At 44.6% G+C, this 24,569-nt stretch overlaps 3 protein-coding genes across 5 annotated transcripts in view; all 3 read left to right on the top strand.

Moving 5' to 3' along the window:
- The window catches only part of LOC137881604 (anoctamin-1-like), a 34,898-nt gene extending 32,716 nt beyond the window's left edge, over nucleotides 1–2,182 (top strand). For both annotated transcript variants that reach the window (XM_068723609.1, XM_068723610.1), the window contains 2 exons: nucleotides 1,393–1,498; nucleotides 1,798–2,182. In XM_068723609.1, the coding sequence (XP_068579710.1) occupies nucleotides 1,393–1,498; nucleotides 1,798–2,067 (376 nt within the window). In that variant the 3' untranslated portion in view covers nucleotides 2,068–2,182. The remainder of the gene's footprint in view (nucleotides 1–1,392; nucleotides 1,499–1,797) is intronic.
- A 4,288-nt stretch (nucleotides 2,183–6,470) lies between these two features.
- LOC137881813 (cryptochrome-2-like) lies at nucleotides 6,471–16,186 on the top strand. Of its 2 annotated transcripts, none has more exons than XM_068723946.1 (13): nucleotides 6,471–6,907; nucleotides 7,682–7,790; nucleotides 8,607–8,749; nucleotides 8,881–9,065; nucleotides 9,201–9,289; nucleotides 9,555–9,695; nucleotides 10,289–10,414; nucleotides 10,837–11,022; nucleotides 11,150–11,301; nucleotides 12,355–12,557; nucleotides 13,262–13,342; nucleotides 13,499–14,079; nucleotides 14,523–16,186. In XM_068723946.1, exons 1-12 carry the CDS (start codon nucleotides 6,750–6,752, stop codon nucleotides 14,071–14,073), a joined length of 2,148 nt encoding a protein of 715 aa, XP_068580047.1. In that variant the 5' UTR covers nucleotides 6,471–6,749; the 3' UTR covers nucleotides 14,074–14,079; nucleotides 14,523–16,186. The 2 variants fall into 2 exon arrangements, with proteins under 2 accessions (XP_068580047.1, XP_068580046.1); XM_068723945.1 differs by having other exon boundaries at nucleotides 13,484–14,079.
- A 1,357-nt stretch (nucleotides 16,187–17,543) lies between these two features.
- Nucleotides 17,544–23,417, top strand: LOC137881814 (gastrula zinc finger protein XlCGF57.1-like). Its single transcript, XM_068723947.1, has 2 exons — nucleotides 17,544–17,774; nucleotides 19,620–23,417. The coding sequence occupies exons 1-2, from the start codon at nucleotides 17,582–17,584 to the stop codon at nucleotides 20,795–20,797; spliced, it is 1,371 nt and encodes a 456-aa protein (XP_068580048.1). The 5' UTR covers nucleotides 17,544–17,581; the 3' UTR covers nucleotides 20,798–23,417.
- The last annotated feature ends 1,152 nt before the right edge of the window (nucleotides 23,418–24,569 follow it).

Here is a 24,569-nt window from a genome sequence, read left to right as displayed (position 1 = left end):
CTTTTAATGGCTGCCTTTTTGGGATGGACTAATGGACCTAGTTGAGTTTTATGATTCCTCTGAAGATGAAGTTCAACAAGGAAGCTGCTGTAGAGTGAACGGGGAGATCCGTTCCTCACTCTGCTGTCCGTGGTTCTATCTTCTATCACTCGGCCAACTAATCTGATAATCTGACAGCCGGTTGAAAACAGCATAAACAAAAGTCTCTTGAAGATGAAACAATTTGAGGACTACTGATCAGTGTTACTCACCTTTCATGAATGATATGCAAACGTCTCACCGAATCATAACTGTAGTAATTTACCACATGATCTAAAGTGGTATCATCACACATATACTGTATGTATCACTTTCATATTAGGGTGTGTGTGTGTGTGTGTGTGTGTGTGTGTGTGTGTGTGTGTGTGTGTAGGGCTCCACTATGCCCTCACAGTGGAGAAAACACTACACACTGAAACGCTTTGTGAACGCTGGTGACCCTTCGCATGCACCTAGTGTAGTGTACTATTGTGTGTAAACCTTTCCACATGTACAAATACCAGTCACCTGTTACAATGAATCCATCATTTATTAGTACAAAGTACTCTAAAAAGCTGTTGGTTGACCCCCGAGTTACAAGATATGAAATGTAAACATCAGCGATGAACACATGCAGATTCTTAGACTGAGTCTAAACATGATAACAACAACAACTCAGTTTTATCCCTTAATAAAATCCCTAAACATTAGTTATAGGTTAGTTATTATCAAGCAGAATAACAAAAGCATTAGCATCGTTAGCTGTAATTACGTTTTTGGTGCCGCAGCAAAGAATCTGGACTCTCCTACAGGTGGAAGATGATGTACTTTGTAGACACCGATGATCTCCTCGTACTGCTGAATGCCACGAGAGGAAGGCGCTGGCTTGGACCATGGAAGCTTACGGACCGTACAGCTGCGGTTAGCGTCGCGGTGAACTCACAGGCGGCTAACGTAGATGACTGATAACCGCCCTCAGCAGACGTTCTTCGTAATGTTCCAAAACAAGTGTTGAAGTCGACGCTTCCTTTTGGTTTCACACGAGTAGCGGTCTGCTGGGTGAAAGTCTCCTTCAGGGGACCTTAGTGTTCGTTGTACTCGTTATTATATCATATTATAGCTTTCAACGCTCGCTCGGCGCAAAAGAAATGACACTCAACGCATCGGTGGTTTGCAGAAACATACAAACATTCCATATTTAGAAAAAAAACATGAACCTGGAGGTCCTGACGCTGTGCTGGGGGATTTAATTAATCAAGGAAGGTTCTGAGGAACTCTGGGTCACTGGGTCACACTGGTGGATGATATTATTAGTAAGAATCTTTCTTCAGAATCGAAGATGAAAGCAGAAACCGTGCATTCTTGTCTCTACAGGTACAAGGACTACAGAGAACCCCCTTGGTCAACCACTCCATATGAGATCTCAAAGGAGTTCTGGGCAGTGCTGGCTGTCCGACTGGCCTTCGTCATCGTTTTCCAGGTGAGATGAATCCCGAACAGATAACCCAAACTCTTTATGTGGACTTGTAGAAATTGTATTTAAGGAACTGTTCATAAATCCTATTACATCATTTCAACACTGCAGATGAATCCTAACAACACTGAACTAGTATGATCGACTATAAACTCTTACAATGTCAGCTTACGGAGGAACTATTTTTGATAAATTATTCTCGATAATCTCAATCTTAATCATGTTTCCTGCAACACGGCTCGTGTTTTATAACGAATCAGAGAAAATGATCGTGACACGGGTTCTCTCGCATTCACTTCTACCAGAACGTTGTGATGCTCATGAGCGACATTGTGGACTGGCTGATTCCAGACATCCCTAAAGACATCAGCCTCCAGATCCACAAGGAGAAGATCCTCCTGGTGGACCTCTTCCTGAAAGAGGAGCAAGGCAAGACCCGTAATGTTGAGAGCAGGTCCTGTTCAGAGGGTAAGAAGAACTGCAGCAACAACAACAGCAGCAGCAGCAGCAGCAGCAGCGGCACGGTCGCTCAGCCACGCTCGGGTCTGCACACCAACAGCACTAGCAGCCTCTAGCGCTAGCAACACCGAACTCTCCCTTCGGCGGAGCGGTTCTCCTTTAGCGAGGCGTGCTAGCAGCCCACTAGCTCAGGCCGACCCAAACTGTGTTTTTGTCCTTTGTTCAGAACATTCCAACAACTGGGGGGAGGGGGGAGGGGGGGGGGGGGGGGGGGGGGGCAGCTGGCTGATGAGGTGCTAGAGAAGGTGAATGTTTGGGGCCAAATATGTGGCAATGTGTGCGGAGAGTTCCGAACCCGTTTCTCAACGTGTGCTCGGATCTGTGAATGAGCACAGGAAGCCGTAGCGGCGCGTGTGAATGTATTCACAAATCTGTACGTTAAGAATATGTGCAAGAGTAATGCATGCTCAGAATCTCTAAACGTACATATGATTTATATACATGCGTATGAGAATGTGTACTATCAGGCGATAAGATGTCATGACTTGACATTATTGACTGTCTGGACCCGGTTGTAGTCTCTTATCCTGTGTGTGCAAATGTTACAGACACGGCGTCCTCTGCTGCCGAGGTCAGCGGCTAGTGATAAATCAGCTGCAGCCGCTTTCCGTTTCCCGTCTTTGCCTCTTAATATACACGTTGCATGTGATCTAACGCACGGTTTCCAGCAGAGCCGCTTCTCTTTTACTTTACCGGCTCCAAACTTTGGTGCGGCCCTTAAGAAAATATGGACAAACGCTGCAAACTCTTACCTCCGCCTCAAAAATTCCACCTCAAACACGCTCAGAGTTTATCGATGACGAATGACGTCGCGTGTCCGAATTGGACAAACTTCCAACGCTTCTCGTTCTTCGGTCCCGAGCAGTACAGCACGCCAAGTGTGAAGTAGATCGGACGAACGGTCTCTGAGCTATGCATACGTACGATACATAAGATGCTTTACTTTCACTCAGCACCAGCTCATCATGTCACTGTGCTCCGCATTCTTGTGGCCTGATAGAAAATACTCCAAAAAAACAACAACAACTCTTAACGTTTGATATATTTAGAGGAATGGACACTGAAGGTAGTTGAAGCGTCACTTCATAGCACCAGCGTGAAACGGATCACGCCTCACATTTACAGAGCTCAGTAAGAACAGGAGAGGAGCAAAAGTCACATGTCAGAAGACTCGTGAGGTTAAATACTTCATTTATTAATAACAGTTGTTTTCTGAATCTTACATGTACACAGACATCTGGAAATGTGTCCACATCTAGAGACGTAACAGGAAGTTAGCGTCACACTGGTTCCCTGGTTCCATTGGATTATTACAGAAAATAATCTCTGTGGCAAAGACGCGTTTATGACACAATCAGCAGAAGTGAAAAAAGTTAACGTCAGGCTCTAAAGGAACTCCACCACGGTCACATGACTTCACGTCGCCACCACTGAACTGAAGGAAGACTGGCGTTCTAACAATCCACCGACTCACTTGTCTGTCCGCACACATGACGACCCGTTTCCAGAACCGAGCACATTCACGGAGCGAGGAGCAGTTGAACAACTCTTGACACACATTAGCATAAATGACATATTTGGCTCCACGGCTGTAGTACGGCGTCTGTAGCTACGCGGTGTGATGTGGACAACGCATATGCACTTTTTCATGCGACAGATGATTGGAAAATGTCTCATCATTGCAGACGTTGCTTCAGTTTTCTAATAAGCGTAGCTCTGTGGTAGTTCTCTGTTACGACGTCATAAGGTTTGCCGCTTGGTGTTTTTAGCTAACCTCGAAAACTAAACGAGTTTCACTCTCCAGAAATGTTTCTAACTATTTTTGAATTTGTATTGCTTGTACTGTGTACTGTGAGTGAAGCAATGACGCGGTCTCTCCTGCTTAATATAATGTATGGAGGAGGAGAATGTGAGTTTCCATGTATACTCTGAATAAATATTGTATTTCTATAGCACCTTTACTCAGGACAGTGTGTTTTTCTCTGCTTCAGTCATTCATGTCGGCCCACCACAAATAGACACCCGAACCACTGAATACACTGCTTAGTTTAGACAAAGTACTTGAGTAACAAGAGTATACTTGTACACATAGTCAGTACAGAACAACACAACCTAAATATAACCCCCAACTGCTCCACAGAAACGTTGTGGTGTTGAGCTACAAGCTAAACGTGTCTCTCAATGAGACGCAACGAAGCCTAAAATGGGTTCCAATGACACGTTCACTCTGTCGCGCTATTTCCACACTTAATCAAGATAAGAAACTTTTAGAATTCTGTAGTTTGCTGTGGAGATTTCAATGCATGTAATAGTTTACCTCCTCGTCTCCTTTTCAGTAACGCGCGTCTTGCGAAACCAATTGTGCTGCAACCCTCTTCAACACGATCACCACTCAGGGAATGAAAGAATGCAAACACAGTTATTGTCTCTTAAAGTCTGTCCTCAAATACACAAATACTCTCTCTTTGATATTTGCAATCATTTGTTTTTTAGTGCAGCATGCAGGAGAGGAGAGGAACATACCTGCTGAGCTGGTCACTGGTCTGCAGAAGCCTGATTTGGGAGGAGGTCTGTTGAAAACTGTTTAAAACCGTTTAAAACCGTTTAAAACCGTTTAAAACTGTTTAACCGTAATCTGAGAGATAAAACATGTCAGCACAAGTTAAATACTCCCCTAACAGCAGAGGCCTTCAGAATTAGCGGTGGCATTACATTGTGATTACATTCCTCTGTTTGACTTGTGTTGTTGTATCTCAGTTCATCTGCTCACATGAGTTCCATCGTCACGGCTTTGGCTCACAAGAGCTGCAAAACACGGCACTCATAGTGACTAATTCCAGCAACTAGTCGGGAGAAGATGGTGATCTTGACTCGCTTCGACAAAGACATTCCAGGCTCCTTCACTTGTGGGGGAGGGTCCCGTTTAATCAGGCTTTCGGTTGACAGACGGTGACATGATGTGCTCTCTGACTCATCTTCCTGGTCTCCCTCTGGTGTGTCTTGTGTGCGGTAAAAACCGTGTGATCTCCCCGTCACCCATGCATCATCATCCGTCTGTTGCACCTGTGCCTCATATACCAATCACCTGCCACACTGATCCACACTGATCCACACTGTCAAATACAGTCATGTAATCACAATGCAATGTGTTCATTTCACATTCTATAAGTAGAAGAAAGAGATACAACTACAACATCAGTGCTGAGAATGTCTTCTTGTAACATCAATCAGGCTCTTGAGTCCATCTTTAAAAGGTTGTGGCAGATCATTGACAGCATTGTCCAGCAGTACACTCACACCTGGGCTCTGCAGAGCAGACTCCCTCTCTGCAGCTTCCTGGTCCTGTGTTCTGTGAAACGGGTTGCTGCTAAACTGGGACACTGGTGTCAATGAGTCCACCAGACTGCAGCCACTGATACTTTTGTGGGCGTCCCTCTTTGGCCAAGTAACTAGGGATCCTCTTCCCTATAATAAGAATTGAAGGTTTAATGGTTTTCTCTTTAAAATGAAATGTTTCTAATTCTGTGGGCCCTCTGTACATCCGAGAAGCTGACCTAGCTTAAGGTCAACATTTTCAAAATAGTAACAAATCTGAAGGTCTGAGTACATGATGTTTGTAACTACCCTAAACATCAAATATGAGATGAAATAACCTGCATTAAATACACCTGTATCAGTAACCTAGATAATCAACAAAGGCACAAGTAAACATGACTAAATCTTTGGTTTGAATACACGTATACTGCCATCTAGTGGTAGAAATGATGAACACTTTTACTCTTCGTCTCCTTCTACAGTCTGAGCTCTGAGTTCACTAAAGCAGCAGCACAATACGGTGGACAATTAAATATCAGTGCGAACAACAACAACAACAACTCTGTGAACACAAAAATGACTTTGATTAAACTATATGTCCAACTGTATCGATGTACTGGTATGTGCTTCAATCACAGATGTCATTCTATTGACTTGACTTTAATAGAGCGTAGCCTGTATAAGTAGATGTTCACCCTTTCTACCACTAGATGGCAGTATCTAGTATTTAGCAGTAATTATCTAGGTTATTGATACAGATGTATTTAATGCTGGTTATTTCATCTGATATTTGATGTTGAGGGTTAATTTGCAACCTAGTTGTATACATCATGTATTTACTTGTTATTTTTATGTCATGGAAGTGTGAGTATGTACTGTATAGTTCATGAAGAAATAAATAATGACAATTGAACAATACATGGTTTATTCTTATTAAACATTAATAACTCAATTATCAAGGGAACTCAACAAATGTATGAATGAAATGCAGGGATGTGGTACAAGGGTGCTTGTCAGAGGCTAGAACTTTAATTTCAATTTTTTTATTTTTTTTATTTTAATTGTAATTTTTTTATTTTATTTTATTTTATTTTAATTTTGTATTATTATTATTATTATTATTATTTTTTTTTATTATTATCATTTTGTTTTGTTTGTTTTGGTTTGGGGGAATATTGTAAGTCTATTGGCTGATCCACACTCCGGAGCAGAAGGAGGCGGTAACGCACCAATGAGATGGATGCCAACCACCGTAAAACCAGCAGAAGAAGAAGAAGAAGAAGACCACGCCCCCTCATCGTTGGTTTGACAGCCAGTGAAGTTGCTCGGGGTTCGACTGTTCCACCCTTTGAATAACTGCTGCTTTGGCTCGTTTTCGACAGCACCCTCTGGATTCTTCTCTGTGATGGAATAAGAAGTGATCATGGTGGTGAATTCAGTGCACTGGTTTCGCAAAAGTCTGCGGTTGCACGATAACCCGGTGTTGCAGGAGGCCCTCAACGGAGCGGACACGGTGCGCTGTGTTTACATTCTAGACCCGTGGTTTGCCGGTGCCGCTAACGTGGGAATCAATCGATGGAGGTTAGTGATTGACCTTCGTAATTGATTCCACTACACGTTGTCGTACATCGCTCGATGTGTGGACAGTGTGTCAGGTCGCTGTTTGTGTTGTTTGATGCTTTTATAAATTGGAGTTGGGGTTTGGGCCTCCACTCCGAGTCGGTTCATGCTAGCTGAGGCTAGCTTGAAGCGGACAGAGTGACCCGCAGAGCACCATAGAAGAGTCGGAACAATTACCACAACGAGTTATTGTATGTTCGGCATGCAGGAGAACCCGCTATACGCGTCTGCGAGAGATCGCGTCGGTGTGTTTACGTCAGGTGGAAACATGACGTCAGCAGCGGGGGCGGTAGCTGCTGACGTCATGTATTACATGAATATACAGGAATAGAAACAGCCTGTTAAATCCGATTAGTAGGCTACTTATAGTTTACAGACTACGTTCACACAGTATCATATATGCGTACATACGTACGTACATACGTAGGTGTGTGTGTGTGTGTATATATATATATATATATATATATATATATATATATATATATATATATATATATATATATATATATATATATATTTATATTTATACAGTATATATGGCACTAAATAGCACAAGTTGGATATCATTGTAATGTTCCGGACCTTTACACAAGGAGATTTTCTCAATCTGGACCTTTTGAATATTAATTGATTACCCCTGATCTCCGCCCTGCTGCCTTTTAGTTTGGAAACACCTCTGACTCATTCCATTCCCCCCTTGTGTGTGTGTGTGTGTGTGTGTGTGTGTGTGTGCAGGTTTCTGCTGGAGGCTTTGGAGGACCTGGACAGCAGTCTGAAGAAGCTCAACTCCAGATTGTTTGTAGTCAGAGGGCAGCCCACTGATGTTTTCCCAAGGCTGTTTAAGGTACGTCCTCCTACCCACCACCTGTCCTCTCTGTCTGTCCCGGACCAAAAGACCAACACAGTACTGCTGAAAACACCTTTTTAACAGAGCCTTAGGTTGACACACTTGACACATAATGACACAACAATGTGTAAGGGAAAGCATACATTAATAACTGGTAGGGGTTCGGATCGTACCACGGTTCTTGAGTCACGGATCGGATCATTTTTCGGATCAGCAAAGAAAAGGGGAGGAGACAAATATAACTTTTCTTTCCATTTATTAATTAAAATAACTTCAAGAACACTTAAAGCACATAACTTTGGGCTATAGTCTTACCTGAACACCACAGTATTTAAGATATTCATTTTCCTATAGATGAGTTTATATCTACATCTATATCCAGGGACTTTATTTAATGTATGTAAAGGTGCTGTTCAGTCAGACCAATGTGCTTCTCCTGGCCCCTCTCTCTCTCTCTCTCTCTCTCTCTCTCCGAGACAGAGAGGTGAAGTGTCTGTTTTATACAGATGACCAGGTTCTACTGACTTCTACTTAATGAGGACTACAGCAACAACAGCTGGACGTGGTAGAAAACAGCAGAACTGGGCCCTGGCTTTATCCTGTTCAGGGTCCAGGGGGGGCTGGAGCCGATTCCCAGCTGACGTTGGGACGAAGGCAGGGTCCACCTTGGACCTTATCGCAACACAGTGTAGAAAAACACGCCTCACCCTTATGCACTAAAAGTAGCACCACCGTCCCAAGTACAAGTCCTTTTGACCGTTTGTTTCTGTGACGTTAAGAACAGCGAGGTCACGTTTGGTTCCTTCCCTGCAGGAATGGAAAGTGACCAGGCTGACGTTTGAATATGACCCGGAGCCTTATGGGAAGGAGAGGGATGGAGCCATCATCAAGATGGCCCAGGAGTTTGGAGTGGAGACCATTGTCAGAAACGCACACACCCTCTACAACCTGGATAGGTTCGTAGCACACACCCGTACAGTTTGATATATGTGTGTGTGTGTGTGTGTGTGTGTGTGTGTGTGTGAAATGATTTACCGATCATGAACAATGTTCTGTTGGACGCTGCTCTTCTCTGTATTGCTCACAGGATAATAGAGGCGAACAACAACAGTCCTCCTCTGACCTTTAAGCGCTTTCAGACCATCGTTGGCAGACTGGAGCTGCCCAGCAGACCTCTGCCTCCCATCACCCAGCAGCAGATGGACGAATGCCGCACTGCGATAGCCGAGAACCACGATCAGCTGTACAGTATACCTTCACTGGAAGAGCTAGGTATCCGTGTTTTCTATTCATCCTTAGAGCGTGACAGCTGTGTGACTCTTATTGCTGATGAGCACAGGTTTGGCTCGCTAGATAATAAATGCTTAATGTGTGACCGTTGACCTCTCCATGTAAATATGTGTCCAGGCTTCAGGACAGAAGGGTTACCTCCAGCCGTGTGGCAGGGGGGAGAGTCGGAGGCCTTGGACCGACTCAACAAACACCTTGACAAGAAGGTAAACCGTTTACAGTCTGTATTTGTTCTTTGACCCTTTAACCTATAATAACGTGTCTCTCCAACACTGTGGCTTTGACCGTTGACCCCATTCGTTGGTTCTGTTTGAGTTTGTTTTGCGAACTAAACCCTTAAATAAAATCCTGTATTCAAATAATGACAAAATCTCAAATAATAACCAAACACACCAGGAACAAATTAAGGCAATTTGCTAATAACAGTGTGTGTGTGTGTGTGTGTGTGTGTGTGTGTGTGTCTCTGTATAGGTGTGGGTGGCTAACTTTGAGCACCCTCACGTCAACACCTGCTCTTTGTATGCGAGTCCTACTGGCCTCAGCCCCTACCTGCGCTTTGGCTGTCTGTCCTGCAGGGTTCTGTACTACAACCTCAGGGAGCTCTACATGAAGGTACTTTAGTTCTCCGTCAAGTCGTGAAAGTCACAGCGGAACGCAAGTTAAAGCGCTGCATGCTTCTGTACAGCGGGTAGGGATGGGGATCGTTTGGGTTTTTTTTCCGATACCGGTGCTAAAACGATACTTTTAAAATGATACCGGTGCTAAACGGTGCCTGAACCGATACTTTAAAAAAAAACAAACACACAAAACCACGACTGACGACATTAAAGAAAGGCTTTTTTTTTATTGCCGAGGCAATTTGTTTTCTTCAAATTGAACAATATATGAACTGTTTGAAGTATACTATAAATATAAATACAAAACACATGGCTTCAAACTACAGCTTCAAACTTTTTAACTTCAAACTATGAACAATATATTAACTGTGAACAACAGTTTACAGCATACTTAAATAAATATAAATAAACTTCAGCAATTCTTTTGCAGAAATATGAGCATGTTTGCCTCGGCACCGAAAGGAAGCGGCGGACGTATTGGCATACGTTTTTCGGTACCCAACCCTAACGGTGAGGGCCTTGTATGTGTTTAAAACAGTTGCAATCATCGTTCTCTTCTTCTTCTTTCGATCTCGTGCTCTTTGTCAGCTGCGGAAGCGCTGCAGTCCTCCTCTGTCGCTGTTCGGCCAGCTGTTGTGGAGGGAGTTCTTCTACACGGCCGCTACCAACAACCCGAACTTTGACCGCATGGAGGGAAACCCCATCTGTGTCCAGGTGGGCCTTTTGTTCACGCTCTAGCCTGTGGATATGTCTCCCTTCATATTGTCTCATTTAAGACTTAAATATTCCATTTTATATGTACAGCCCAATATCACCGATGATAGATTTGCTCAATTATCTGTACAGTATCTGACGTCCTCTTTTCTTGGACCCTCACAAGGAAAAGCTGTTACAGAATACGGCAGAAATTATAGACATAATGAGATTGATGAGTAGTAGTATTAGTACAACTACAATACAATAACAGGCAAGCCTGAGCCAGCCCTAATTATAAGCATTATCAACGTCTTACTTTTAAATGTGGTCTGTCCCCCAAACTGAAGCTGGGAGCTGGTCCTGCTGGAGAGGAGCTCCACACCTGAAGAGAAAGAAGAGTATATAGTTAATAACTGTCTTGCACATATGTTTGTTGTCAGATCCCGTGGGACCAGAACCCAGAGGCGCTGGCCAAGTGGGCCGAGGGTCAGACTGGCTTTCCCTGGATTGACGCCATCATGACTCAGCTCAGACAGGAGGGCTGGATCCACCACCTGGCCCGGCATGCCGTGGCTTGTTTTCTCACCAGGGGAGACCTGTGGATCAGCTGGGAGAGCGGCATGAAGGTACGACGCAAACGTTTTTGAACCAAGTAATCTAAAACTCAAGTTTTGCGGCATCGATGTTCACTTTAAGACCAATTGTTTCTCCTATAAATCACAATATTCTGTGAATGTATTTGTGTTCCTGCAGGTCTTTGAGGAGCTGCTGCTGGATGCAGACTGGAGTGTAAATGCTGGAAGCTGGATGTGGCTGTCCTGCAGTGCCTTCTTCCAGCAGTTCTTCCACTGCTACTGCCCCGTTGGTTTTGGTAGGAGAACTGACCCATCAGGAGACTACATCAGGTAGACTTAATGCCGCTGCTTATGCATCATCTTCTACCATACCGTGTCGTCTTCCATATGAATGATATTATAGTTTGAACAACTTCTACCTTTGACCACACAAAGGTGTGTCTGCGGCACATCGTCGTGATGAAAATGACTTTCCGTGATCTGTAGTTTTAAGCCGCTGTCGGGTAAGAGTGGTTCTGCCTGCTGTACGGCGGCAGACCCAACGACCTCAAAGAGGCTCAGGGCGGTCTCACGTGGTCCACCAAGAGAAGTAAGGACACATTGACACTTTGGCTCTCAAGGTTGGCAGACTTTCATCTCAGTCTGCTCAGATGAAAGAGCTCCTGCTCAGCCTGATAATAGGGGGCCAGATCGTGTGGCCCCAGTTGAACCTACCATTGCCTCTGTATTAGTGTCACCAGATAAAGCATCCTCAGCGTCGACTGAGCGATGATCTTCTTGCTTGGAGTTATAACGAGGGACGTGTCGGTAATTCATTGTCTCACCTTATCCTGTCTCTGTCCCAGAGCCTCCAGGGATGGAGTTTACTCGTCTGCCCAGACCCTGAGTGACATCTTCAGGCTTTTGCTTTCATGTCCAGGGAGCTTGGACGGTTGACGTTCGACGGTGACATTGGTATGCCGCCGGGTCTCGCTAGGACTAGGTCTGTTGTCGGAGGTGTGTCGCCGCACCCTCTGTTCAATTCCAGTGGTTCCAGGTCAGATGTTTGGGCTAGCTAGAGCGCTAGAGCGCAGTGCGCAGGCAGATGAGGGCCAGGCAACAGTTTGCTGGCCTCCTAGGCAGAGGGATCTTTTGCCGCCTAATCCCAGAGAATATTGTGAAAGACCAGGTTGTGTGATGACGTCAGTGTTTACCAGTGGCATCTGAGGTGTGATGAGTTACCTTGCATTATACAGAATGAGCAAAGGTGGTGTGGTAGCCCATGCCATCAGGGTGTGAATGGGTGAATGACGTGTAGTGTTGAAGCGCTTTGAGTGGTCGGGGGACTAGAAAAGCGCTTTACAGGTACAGTCCATTTACCATCTACCATGACATTTCCCGCAGGCGTTACATCCCCGCCTTGAAGGACTACCCCGACCGGTACATCTATGAGCCGTGGAACGCCCCGGAGTCGGTCCAGAAGGCAGCCAACTGTGTGGTGGGAGTTGATTACCCAAAACCAATGATCAACCACGCAGAGGGCAGCAGGCTCAACATCGAGAGGATGAAACAAGTTTACCAGCAGCTCTCACATTACAGAGGACTTAGTACGTCAACTAACCTACCATTTCTATAGATTCTATATACACACACAGAGATATGTATTCTTTGGACTTTGGTCCATTTTCTGTGTGTGTATGTGTGTGTGAGACTCTCACACTCACACTCTCACACTCTCACTCTCTCTCTCACTCTCACACACTTTCACTCTCACACTCTCTCACACTCACTCCCACACTCTCACTCTCACACACTTTCACTCTCACACACTTTCACTCTCACACTCTCACACACTCTCACTCACTCTCACACTCACTCACTCTCACACTCACACACTCTCTCACACTCTCACACTCACACACTCTCTCACACTCTCACTCTCTCACACTCACACACTCTCTCACACTCATTCTCTCACACTCTCTCTCACACACACTCTCACACTCACACACTCTCTTACACTCTCATTCTCTTACACTCTCTCACTCTCACACTCTCTCTCACACACACTCTCACACTCACACACTCTCTCACACTCACACACTCACTCTCTCACACTCTCTCACTCTCACACTCTTACACACTTTCACTCACACTCACTCTCTCACACTCTCTCACTCTCACACTCTCTCTCTCACACTTACTCTCTCACACTCACTCACACTCTCTCTCACACTCACACACTCTCACTCTCTTTCACACTCTCACTCACACACACTCACTCTCTCTCTCTCTCTCTCTCACACATCAGGTCTTCTAGCATCAGTACCAACGATCCAAGAGGAGGCGGAGCCGCCAATGACCGATGAGTCCCAGACCAGCAGTGGCCCTGGTAGGAGTAAACACAAAAGCCATATTCTTATTTTCGTTGGAAGATATATAAAAATGTTATTATAACTATTACTCAGGTACATATGTCACAGTCAAACTGTTAACAAGAATATGTGTTAATTATTATCTCATGTTATCTTAGACTCTCCTCCCAAAGGTCCTGCTGACTATGAAGCAGCTGGCTGCTCTATAGCTCCTGATTTGTCCACAGTCTATGCATCCTCCACCTTTGCCCCATACCCAGACCTGGAGGGTGCAGCAAACAGTCACCCATCCCAGACACCCTGTGGCTCCTCAGGATCACACATACCGCCGTCTGTAGCCGCCGCAACGTCTACACGTGTTTGCCATCCGCTGTCCACAGCGGCTCCTCCCTCCTCAACATCAACTCTGAGCAGTCTGTCATTGTCCAAATCCTCTTCCCCTTCGTGTCCCATCGTGTCCCCATCCTCCGGTCCAGCCACGGCAACGACTCAGCCCTCCTCTCTAGGGCAGAGGAGTAAAGGCCCTGCTCGCAAGTTACGGCGCAACCAGAGGCAGCGAGGGCCGCACGGCTGCACCCCAGCAGCCAGGGAGGGAGAGAGGAGAGAGGAGGAGGAGGAGGAGGAGGAGGAGGAGGAGGAGAAGAGGGAGGAAGCAGGAGGGGAGGAGAGGATGGAGGAGGACGTTGAACAGGAGGATGAGAGAATGGAGGAAGGTACTCCTGAAGAGATTGCAGAACATCAGCAGTGAGTCCAGGTGAGCGTCTAGAAAGATCAGTTAAAGAGTGGTCATGTTGAAGAGAATGAATGTAATCTATAAAACATGTTCTAGAGGGTCCTGGTTAGTACGTCATTTGGGCTGGTGTGAAAGCTGTCAAATTGAACCCTGGTCAGGACCAAACAACTAAATTGAGACAGATTGAAAAGGTGTGTCTCAGTACGTTTCCAGGTGGATTCTGGTGCGTTTTTATTTATTTTTTTTAGTGTGGAAGCAAAACGAATGAACCAGGATCTGAAGCTGTCTTAAAACTTGCGTTCTCTCTACTGACCAGCAGGGGGCGACTCCTCTGGTTGCAAAAAGAAGTCTGACTGTGTGGAAGTCTATGAGAAAAGGACTCTTCTTCTGATTTGATTTACTCCCTCAGTGAACATTGTGAACTTGAGTTCATGGTCTTTTTTTTTTTCTGGGTTCTCCTTCAGGTGGAGATCAGAAGAGACCAGACAACTGGACTCAAGAAGACACACAAGGAGAAGTGTTGTGGATATGCGGACAGCATTAATATATATATACACACACACACACACACACACACACACACACACACACACACACACACACACACACACACACACACAGGCATGCATACAACACAAGTGTAAGCAGTACAAAAGCATTTTAGTCATATTTTTAATTAAATGCCCCATTTTAACATGAACAGAACCGGTCCAGAATGACTGTAGAACATAAACACTATTTATGTTCATGAATGGAGGTAAACCTGAACAGTATTATTGAAGATGAGTAGTAATGAATCTTCTCTTGCACAGTTAATAAGGAGCAACATGTTGTACTGCAACCGTCTGCTAAATGTCCTGACCTGAACGCACCGTCCCGTCCTGCTTACGCCACGCCCCCAATGAAGGAGTGTCTTATTACATTGTACAGTCGTGAGTTTACGTTACCGGTGAGAGATCAGTGCGGGTGACAGCAGAGTCCCAGACCGAGGGTCTAAACCAGTTTGTTCGGGGTCCCGGGCCAGGCTCCCCAAAAAAAGCTGCCTGTTGTTAATGAGAGGCATGCAGGAGCGCTGCTCGAGGTTCAGAGAGGGTTACTAGCCTGCAGTGAGATGTGTTTAACTTCATGAGGTTGATCCCCTCGATGTACAGGAGTGGACATGGGCTCATTCATAGTAAGGTGGGGAGCGCTCTCGTTAAGGGCTCTCTGTTTATTGGACCTCTGTTGAGGACAGACAAAAAGAAACACTCGACATGTGAATATGTAAATGACAGAATATTTTGGAAATGACCTGATGTCTTTGCTAGCCTCAGTGACTGTTAATCAGTGAATATTTTAAAGTTATTGTCCCCAAGGGGCCACATGAGAAACAGGGACTGTTGTGGAGGGCCGGACCACTACTTCCACTCCACTACATCTCAGAGGGAAATATTGTACTTTTTACTCCACTACATGTGCAGCTTTAGTTACTTTGCACATTGAAATATTTCAAACTCTTCCTAACTGAACAACAGAGTATAAAGAGTTAAAATGATCTCCACCTGAAACATCTGCAGCAGGAATAATGTACAACCATTATTATTATTATAATAATATGTTATATGCCATCCAGTTTAACCTAGAGATTAAATATATATAATATGGTCACGTTTTATATATTACATCAGGTCATGTTATTTCTGAATGGACCACACACACACACACACACACACACACACACATTTATTTTGTGACAATCAGTGAGGCCATTTCATGCTCACCTCCTCCTTCAACCACGTGTTTGACCTTCAGCCTTCAGGGCAGAATAAGCGAGCCATAGTTTGACTTTGTGAAACCCCCTCCATGTGTTCTAGATCGGTTTCCCCAAAGAGAGATCCTCGATTAAGAGACACGTTCTGTTCTGTTCTGTTCTGTTCTGTTCTGTTGTGACGTTGAATCCTAAAAGGTAAAGAGATCATCAGCCGGTGGTTCCCACTTCTTCAGAACACAACAGCAGCTCTGATCAGATGACGGTGCTTTGCTGTACATTCCAGTTACCAACATGCTGCGCAGGCCTGGGGTCTGTGTGGATATTCATTTGTTTTGTACTGTACAAAAAGAGTTTATTTTCATTAAAATTGTTGAAGGACTTGTGATTGAAATGGGAGTTTATGTTGTATTTTCTGTCTGTGCTACAGTCAGCTAATACCGTTCACATCTGTAAATGAAGTCACACTGTCTTCTGTTCATGATAGTTAGGATTTATTTACTTATGTAGAGCTTTAACAATAAGCTAACGTGGTCTTCAACCCAGCGCTTTCAACCACTATGGATGGTAAATGAAGACCTCCGGCCACTTCAACTGCTTTTACACTTCATGTCATTCATCCATTCACACGCTGATACCAGGGGGGCTGCCGTGCAAGGTGCCGCCTGCCCATCCACACGCCGCAGCCGCAGCCTTGCACAAGGACATAAATAATAACTGAGAGCAAAGGGTCACCTGACTGTGTACAAATACACTAAAGTTGAACTTTGACACATTGGGGTGAAAGTGTGTTTACGACTTGTGGTGTTCTACGATGCACACTTGACTATTCTGATAGAGTTTAGAACTAAACATTTAAGTCTCGGTTGTAAGCAATTCATATACGTTCACATTTGAGTTGCACAAATCGGCTACATTTGCCGTCGCAATTATGTAATTGTGAGTTAAACTGAGGCTTCTGGGAAAGGATGCTACTGTATTTTGTTATTACAAGAGAGAAGCTATAAACTCTCAAAAAAGGTATGTTTTAACGAATGTATTGTAAAGCCTAATCCATGAACCATTAACAGCTCCAACTTCAAAAGGTACACTTACTCTAGACCAATCGTTTTTAATATATATTTTACATAATGTAATTATTCTGTAGATGGGAGTTCCAAGAAATGACTTATGGATTAATTAACCGGAGACGTTATTCTCTAGTGCTGCGAGGACAGCCAAGTAAAGTCCTTTCACCTCCTGACTGATGTTTCAAAAGGAGGACGAATAAAACCAAAACTATGTGCGGAGAGACTGTATTTTTAAGGTTGATTATGGATATTGATATTTAAAAGTTAAAGAAATCCCATAATGATTTATTGTTTTGTATTTGTTTTTCAGACATAATCATTTAAAATAAACTAGCATATCACATGTATTTAGATATTTAAAAAAAATGGGACAAACATGAGTGAGCAAACCATTGAACAAGTTGTCACATTCTTCCAGAACATTTCAAATATTAAAACAAAAGGTACTTTAGGTGGATCGCTGCTTTCTGTTGAAACAGGTCAGGAGACAAATAATTAGTGATAATTACAAGTTACATATTAAATGAATTGATTCAAAAATATTTGACAAACAATGTTCACCCGTGCAGAGCCAGTTAACGTTAACGGGGATGTCGATTTATTCTGAAGGACTCGGGCCGGAAGTCGCTACTGCTCCAGAAACACGGAAGTGGTTTTATCTGTTAAGTTGTGACTGTTCGGCGCGGTCCGGTTCCACAGGTGAAACATGTCTAAAGTGGACATGTTGAGAGTGCTGGTGACTGAGCGTCTCACCGCGGCGGCCGACGAGATATTCGGACTGTTTGAAAGAACCTTTGCGGACTACGAAGACGAACTGCGTCGTTCGAAGCGGGACAACGAGTGTCAACGCAAACTACTGGACGCTTTTTTGAAGCCTGAAGTTCGGCTACACAGAGTGGGTCAGTAGCACGCAAACTTTCACTCAGCTAACAGGTTGTTTCACTCGGTGTGTGCTCAGAACAGAACAGAACGCCCCGTGGCGCTGCTGCTTTTAAGTTCCTCAAGAGCCGCTCAGTCACGCGACACGTCCTCGTGACCTTTGCTTGCGGTCTGGAGAACCCTAGGGGCGGACTTGATCCACAACTAGCTTTAACATGTACCGCTGTGGTGACCGTGAAACGACACTGTCAGTATTTGCTGACACTGAAAGAAAACAAGCACGACTTAATACTCCTCATGGTGGTTGGGTCTACAGGGGAGGAGGGAGTCTCCTTCTACTGGTTCTACTGGTTCTACGGGTTCTACGGGTTCTACTGGTTTGAATAGAACTCTTTCTTCAAATAGACCAGGTTTCTCATTTCTATCTTTTATAATAGGGATGTGCTTAGTTATGGCTCACTATTAGGATTGTGTAAATTAACAAAGTGGCAACAAGTTATATGAAAAACACCTCATTCATTCATTCATTCATTCATTCATTCATTCATTCATTCGTTCATATTTCACATGTTTAAGACTGGTTTGTGCATTAAAGAGTCAGACTTGTGTCTGACATGGTGTTGCACATCACCAGTCAGCAGAGATACACTGAAGTGCACATTGTGTCCTCACTGTGTCACTGAACCCTTTACTGAAATGTACTTAATGTGCCACAACTTCACATGAAGTTACACTACATTCTGTATGTAGGGATGGTATCCATGTTGATGAGTCTCTTCTTTGACTTTACCTAACGGCTCAGTGACTGTCTGTCTGTCTGTCTCTCTCTCTCACACTCTCTCTCTTCTCTCTCTCTCTCACTCTCTCTCTCTCTCTCTCTGTCTCTCTCTCTCTCTCTCTCTCTCTCTCTCTCTGTCTCTCTCTCTCTCTCTCTCTCTCTCTCTCTGTCTCTCTCTCTCTCTCTGTCTCTCTCTCTCTCTCTCTCACACTCTCTCACACTCTCTCACACTCTCTCACACTCTCACACTCTCTCTCTCTCTTCTCTCTCTCTCTCTCTCTCTTTTCTCTCTCTCACACACACTCACTCTCTCTCTCTGTCTCTCTCTCTCTCTCTCTTTTCTCTCTCTCACACACACTCACTCTCTCTCTCTCTCTCTCTCTCTCACACTCTCTCTCTGTCTCTCTCTCTCTCTCACACTCTCTCTCTGTCTCTCTCTCTGTCTGTCTCTCTCTCTCTCTCACACTCTCTCTCTCTCTCTCTCACTCTCTCTCTCTCTCTCTCTCTCTCTTCTCTCTCTCACACACACTCTCTCTCTGTCTCTCTCTCACACTCTCTCTCTGTCTCTCTCTGTCTCTGTCTCTCTCTCTCTTCTCTCTCTCTCACTCTCTCTCTCTCACACTCTCTCTCTGTCTCTCTCTGTCTCTGTCTCTCTCTCTCTTCTCTCTCTCACACTCTCTCTCTCTCTCACACTCTCTCTCTCCGTCTCTCTCTCTCTTCTCTCTCTCACACTCTCTCTCTCTCTCTTCACTCTCTCTCTCTCTCTCGTCGTTAACTGCTCACACACTTTGTGAGGCAGCTTCCTGCTTTGTGTCAGCCACAATAAAACTCCTCCAATAACAAATGTTCTGCTCAGTGACAAATTGGTAATGTTGAAACAGGTCAGCCTTCTTCACCTATTATTTAATTCTATGTTTTGTAATAATATCTGTATATAGAATGTCTCTTCCCTCCCCGACTGAAGCCGTCCAGAGTTCTGATCATCTCCAGAACAACGTAGATTAAGTTGACGTTTAAACTGTGTTGAACGTATTATCTAATTTTTCCTAACTTGTCTGCATTCATTCATTCATTTGTTTTATTTCAGTGTTGTCTGCGGGTGTTCAGCAGCCCCCACATATTAAAGAGGAACAGGAGCAATGCTGGAGCAGTCAGGAGGAAGAGCGGCTTCATGTGAAGAGTGAAGATGACGAAGCTCAGTCCTCACAGCTTCATCAAATGCAAGAAGAGAACGGCGAGGCAGAGCCTCCGGCCAGCGGCTCGGCTCAACAGAGGGACACGGAGAGTGACGGAGAGCACCGTGGAGGACCAGAACCAACCGGGAGCTTAGATCCAGAGAGTTATTCACAACCAGCCAATGATGAGGGGACTCTAGAGTCTTCTGAACAAGTGGACACTGTGAAATCAAAGCAGACCCAGAAGGGTGTTTCTGTCAGTCAACCAGCCGGGGACGACGGGACTTCAGACTCTTGTGAGCCCGAGACTGAAGACAGTGATGGGGACTGGGAGGAGACGAGGAAACGTCAGTCAGATTTAAAAACACTGACAAACAGCGGCGTTGCTGAAGGTGATAAAGAGCGTAACACCAGCAAGAAGAAGTCTTTAAGCTGCTCCAAGTGTGGTGAGACATTTAAACCCAACAGAAAAGGAGCTCCGGGAATGGAACCATGGACTTGCCCAGTTTGTGTTCAAAAATCCACACAAAGTTCACAATTAATCACAAAAAAGAGAACTCACTCAGGGGAAAACGTCTTCAGATGTTCGATTTGTAAGAAACAATTTAGCTACAAAGGAGATGCTGTGAGACACGTACGAATTCACACCGGAGAGAAACCCTTCAGCTGCTCGGTGTGCAGTAAACGGTTCACGCAGAGCACAGGCTTGAGCTCCCACATGAGAACCCACACGGGAGAGAAACCGTTCAGCTGCTCGCTCTGTCCTAAACGCTTCATCCGGAGAGGAGTTCTGGACCGACACATGAGGGTCCACACCGGAGAAAAGCCCTACAGCTGCTCGGAGTGCAACGCGAGCTTCAGCCTAAGCCAGTCGCTGCTAAAACACATGAGGATCCATACAGGAGAGAAACCATTCAGCTGCTCCGTTTGCGATAAAACCTTCACCCAGAAAGGACATCTGACCCAACACACGACGCTCCACACGGGGGAGAAGTCGTTCAGCTGCCGTGTCTGTGGTAGAAAATTCACCCGACAGTCTCGTGTGAATAATCACAAGTGTGCTTCTAAGAGCAGCAGCAGCAGGAAATGAAACCAACGAGAGACTCTGAATGTCTCACTATCCGCCCAATGTGGATGAAGTGGTTAAGGCAGGAACGGCATGAATGCATCTGAAATATGTACGCAAAAAGATCGAACTTGAATTAGAACTAACACATCGTTTAATGATCGACAAATTATTAGCTGCCATATTCAGCATATTTAAGCTAATAGGAATCTTTATTGTTTTATCCAAATGCAGATGTAATAGATTCATTAAGAAATGAGCCGCTCCAGTATGTGAGCGCTAGCCGATAACTGGACCATATGTTGTCCCAGAAATAATTTCAATAAGCATTATGGTCATTTTTACTGATAAATTCCTAATATATTAGTATAACAATGCAAGTACACCCTTTTTAAAAGAGCAATGGACTTTTTGTTGTGAAAGCTATTCAGTTAATGCAAATTGAATGTGGAATAAAATAGGACATTAATAGAATAAAACCACGCAACAATAAATATAAGGGTCTTTCAGGCTCTGTTAATAACCACAGCCTGGTCCTGTTGAAGCCGAAGAATGTTCCTCTGCTGCAGAGGCAGCCTGTGACCACCAGGCCTGTGAGGAGGTGGTCTCAGGAGGCTAACGACGCCCTGCGGGACTCTCTTTGAGTGAACGGACTGGGATGTGCTCTGTGGACCACATGGAGAGGACATCAACGGCGTGACGGACCGCATCACAGAATACATTAAATTCTGTGAACACAGCACCGCTCCACCCCGGACTGTACGCCGCTTCCCCAACAACGAGCCATGGATCACCAGCGACCCGAGAGCCCTTCTTAAGGAGAAGGAAGCGGCCTTTCTTTGATTGCTCCGGTGCTTTAAACACCATCAGACCCCTGCTGCTGAGTGGGAGGCGTGGTGGGGGCGGACACGTCCACCGTCTCCTGGATCACCGCCTCACAGGCAACCAGCCGCTCACCGACCGAGGCAAAGTCCGTCTGGAATCGCTCTTGCCGGTCAATAATGAAATGTTTGAGTATTTCATCATTTGACTGGAACAGAGGCGTTTATTGACTCGGGCACCGCACTGGACTGTACTTGTGTGGCGTTCTTCTAGTCTTTCCGACCACTCGAAGCGCTTTCACACTACTTGTCATCATTCACTCTAACGAGACCAGAACAGAGACCTTCGTCTGATGTAATTAGGAGGTCACTAGTTGTTGTCACAGAGCTGTCTCTGTGCTATGATGCTTTCTAAATCCTCAAATAAACTATATTTTTATGCAGAAAGTCACACGGCTGATTCACGACTGCTTTCTCACGGCTCTTAGAGAGGAAGGGACGGTTAGAGATAGGTCTACAGTTAGCCTCTGGATCCAGAGTGGGCTTCTGAAGGAGAGGTTCAACAGCTGCTCTGAAGGACTGAGGTACATGACCTGTTGGTGAAGACGGGTTCATCATCTCTAGTAAAGAGGTGCTAACTGAAGGTATAGGTTCTATCATCTCATCATTGGAGAAGTTCATGAAGTCATCACTGCTGAGGTCTACAGGACTACAGTCTGAAGAGGAACCTGTGGTTCTTCTTCTGATTCTCTATTGATGATGATGATGATGATGAGCTGCTCTGCATTGAGGAGGGCCTTCTTGTGTCTCAAGACTTTGTCTCCAGACTAACCGACATTCTTCCAAATTGGTGGAACGCCATGTTCTTTCAAATGTCTGCGACGTTTTGCTTTTAATTCGTGAATGACTTTAAGGAGCTCATTGGTCTCGCTTTGTTCATTCAGAAAAACGACACACGGTTTTGGGGAAGGACCAGCAGACTTGATGGAGACGAGGAAAACACTACGGTCACACAGCTGGAAGTCAGATGACGTGATTTCTATGTTTGAATGGTTTGGTCTGTAATGTGTATGCTGGGAACCCAATCAAATAATCCTGCTTTGAAAACGATTTACTATAATAATTTTTTTCCCGTCATTCATTTTACTGGTAGTACTCTTTCTTTTCACCTCCTATTCAGTTTAGTTACCTGATTTCTTAATGTACAGAACATTTTCCTATCGGACAGTAAGCCAGATGTTTCCGCCAGATGTTTCTGCCTCATTTCGCTGCACCACAAGTGTTTTTTAAATCTCTACTGATGACTTTAAGGTGAATAATCTCACTCACTTAGCAAAAAAAACGGGGCAAGGAATATGAGAACAACCATCCAACCTGCTGAAACGAGAAAAGTGGGGAAAACAAACGGAAAGAAATCCTAAATACTGAACCCCAGACCTCTCTGACCGGAGCAAACACCAGATCAGATCACGCTTAGAGCAGACACTACACCATTTTCTTTGTCCACTCGAAGAAGATCATTTTTCTTGCATATGAAGCCTCGTATCATGTCCTCCAATGTGCCTTCAGACAGTGTGTGAAAAGCTTTTTAATGTCCATTGTTTTCCCTTCAAAAAGGGGCCGTGTTTCTTCTTGCCAGTGTAGCCCGTCTGTCAAACAGAGGGCTGTACAATCTTTTACATTCATTATTTAGGTGATATATATATATATATATTTATTAGTCCGTATGAGTTGTTCTGTAAACCAAAATGCATTATAATTAGCCTTCCTTCATCGTCTTTGTATAACCTGGATGTTAATTAAAAGGTGCTCGCCGCTCTTCAGCTCTTTATTTTTACAGCTTTTGTCCCATCGAGTCTCTTGAGAACACAGCATGTCTGTTTTAACATGGTTTAGGATGGAGAGTCTTTTATTAGGTTGTATACATCAGTGATCAGTTCAACCACACCAGTGTGTCGTCAGAGATCGTCAGGTGTCTCGTGGGAAAATGTCCAATTTCACTTGATCAGTCAAAAAATATGATTTAGTTTCTGCAAATAATTTGCCTGTCGTTGAGCGTCTGAGCTGTAATATAGTGGCTCAGTAATAAATACTCTTCCATGCCAGTGGGTGGCAGCAGGTAGCGCAGTAATGACGTTGTTCATTTAAAACGGTAGAATGAAATGATGGCAGAGGTTGAGGAGACGAACAGAGATGGAGAAATGTTTGAGAATGAAACATGCAGACTCTGAACTGGACCCTGGACCACAGTCTAACCCAGAAGCCCAGTAAGGATCAACACATTGAGAGACTCGTCAGTGTGGTGAGGGGTAGAGGGGATGTGGACATTAACCAATAGTCCGAGCACAACAACGGCACCTCAGGAATTCCACCTAAAGGTTAAGTTTTGCCCACAGTGTGGAGGATTCAGAGGACACTGGAGACGTGGTTCCACTACAAAACAGTCAATCTTTATTATTACAAGACAGTCGTTCACCGATAATGTTCGACACAAAGTAGAATAAAAGAGCCTCATACATTTAATTGAAAAAGGGAGGTGCAGGGCTGCGGCTTACCAGTGGCGAGGTGGACCAGTACAGGTGAGGATCCCAAAATACACACACACACACACACACACACACAGACACACACACACACACACACAGACAGAGGTGTGTGTATATATCTATCTATCTATCTATCTATCTATCTATCTATCTATCTATCTATCTATCTATCTATCTATCTATCTATCTATATATATATATACATAAAAACTTCATACACCTGTATGTGTGTTGAACTGAACGCAACCTTTAATTATTTTTAAGAGAAACTCTCATAGATCACAAAGGCATGTGCGCATGCGCGCGCGAGAGAGAGAGTAAGTGGGCTCGGCCGCTACGTCACGTTTAGCCCCACCCAACACAGGAAGGAGAAGCCGGCGACCCATCAAAGGAAAGGCTGCTGCGACATCAGTGAGCTCGAGCCGTCTG

Source organism: Cebidichthys violaceus, unplaced genomic scaffold (assembly GCF_023349555.1).
Source record: "Cebidichthys violaceus isolate CVI_PGR_0920_01 unplaced genomic scaffold, fCebVio1.0.p SCAF_3, whole genome shotgun sequence".
Lineage (NCBI taxonomy): Eukaryota > Metazoa > Chordata > Actinopteri > Perciformes > Stichaeidae > Cebidichthys > Cebidichthys violaceus.
Note: the sequence above shows the minus strand (reverse complement) of the source record. Positions and strands in the feature narration are given on the sequence as shown.

Excerpts from the sequence above, each read along its gene's own strand:
- LOC137881814 (XM_068723947.1), top strand. The coding sequence starts at position 17,582 with ATGTCTAAAGTGGACATGTTGAGAGTGCTGGTGACTGAGCGTCTCACC. Across the intron at positions 17,775-19,619 it reads AGTTCGGCTACACAGAGTGG|TGTTGTCTGCGGGTGTTCAG; the intron begins GTCAGTAGCACG and ends GTTTTATTTCAG.
- LOC137881813 (XM_068723945.1), top strand. The coding sequence starts at position 6,750 with ATGGTGGTGAATTCAGTGCACTGGTTTCGCAAAAGTCTGCGGTTGCAC. Across the intron at positions 11,023-11,149 it reads GCTGGGAGAGCGGCATGAAG|GTCTTTGAGGAGCTGCTGCT; the intron begins GTACGACGCAAA and ends GTGTTCCTGCAG. Across the intron at positions 13,343-13,483 it reads CCAGACCAGCAGTGGCCCTG|ACTCTCCTCCCAAAGGTCCT; the intron begins GTAGGAGTAAAC and ends ATGTTATCTTAG.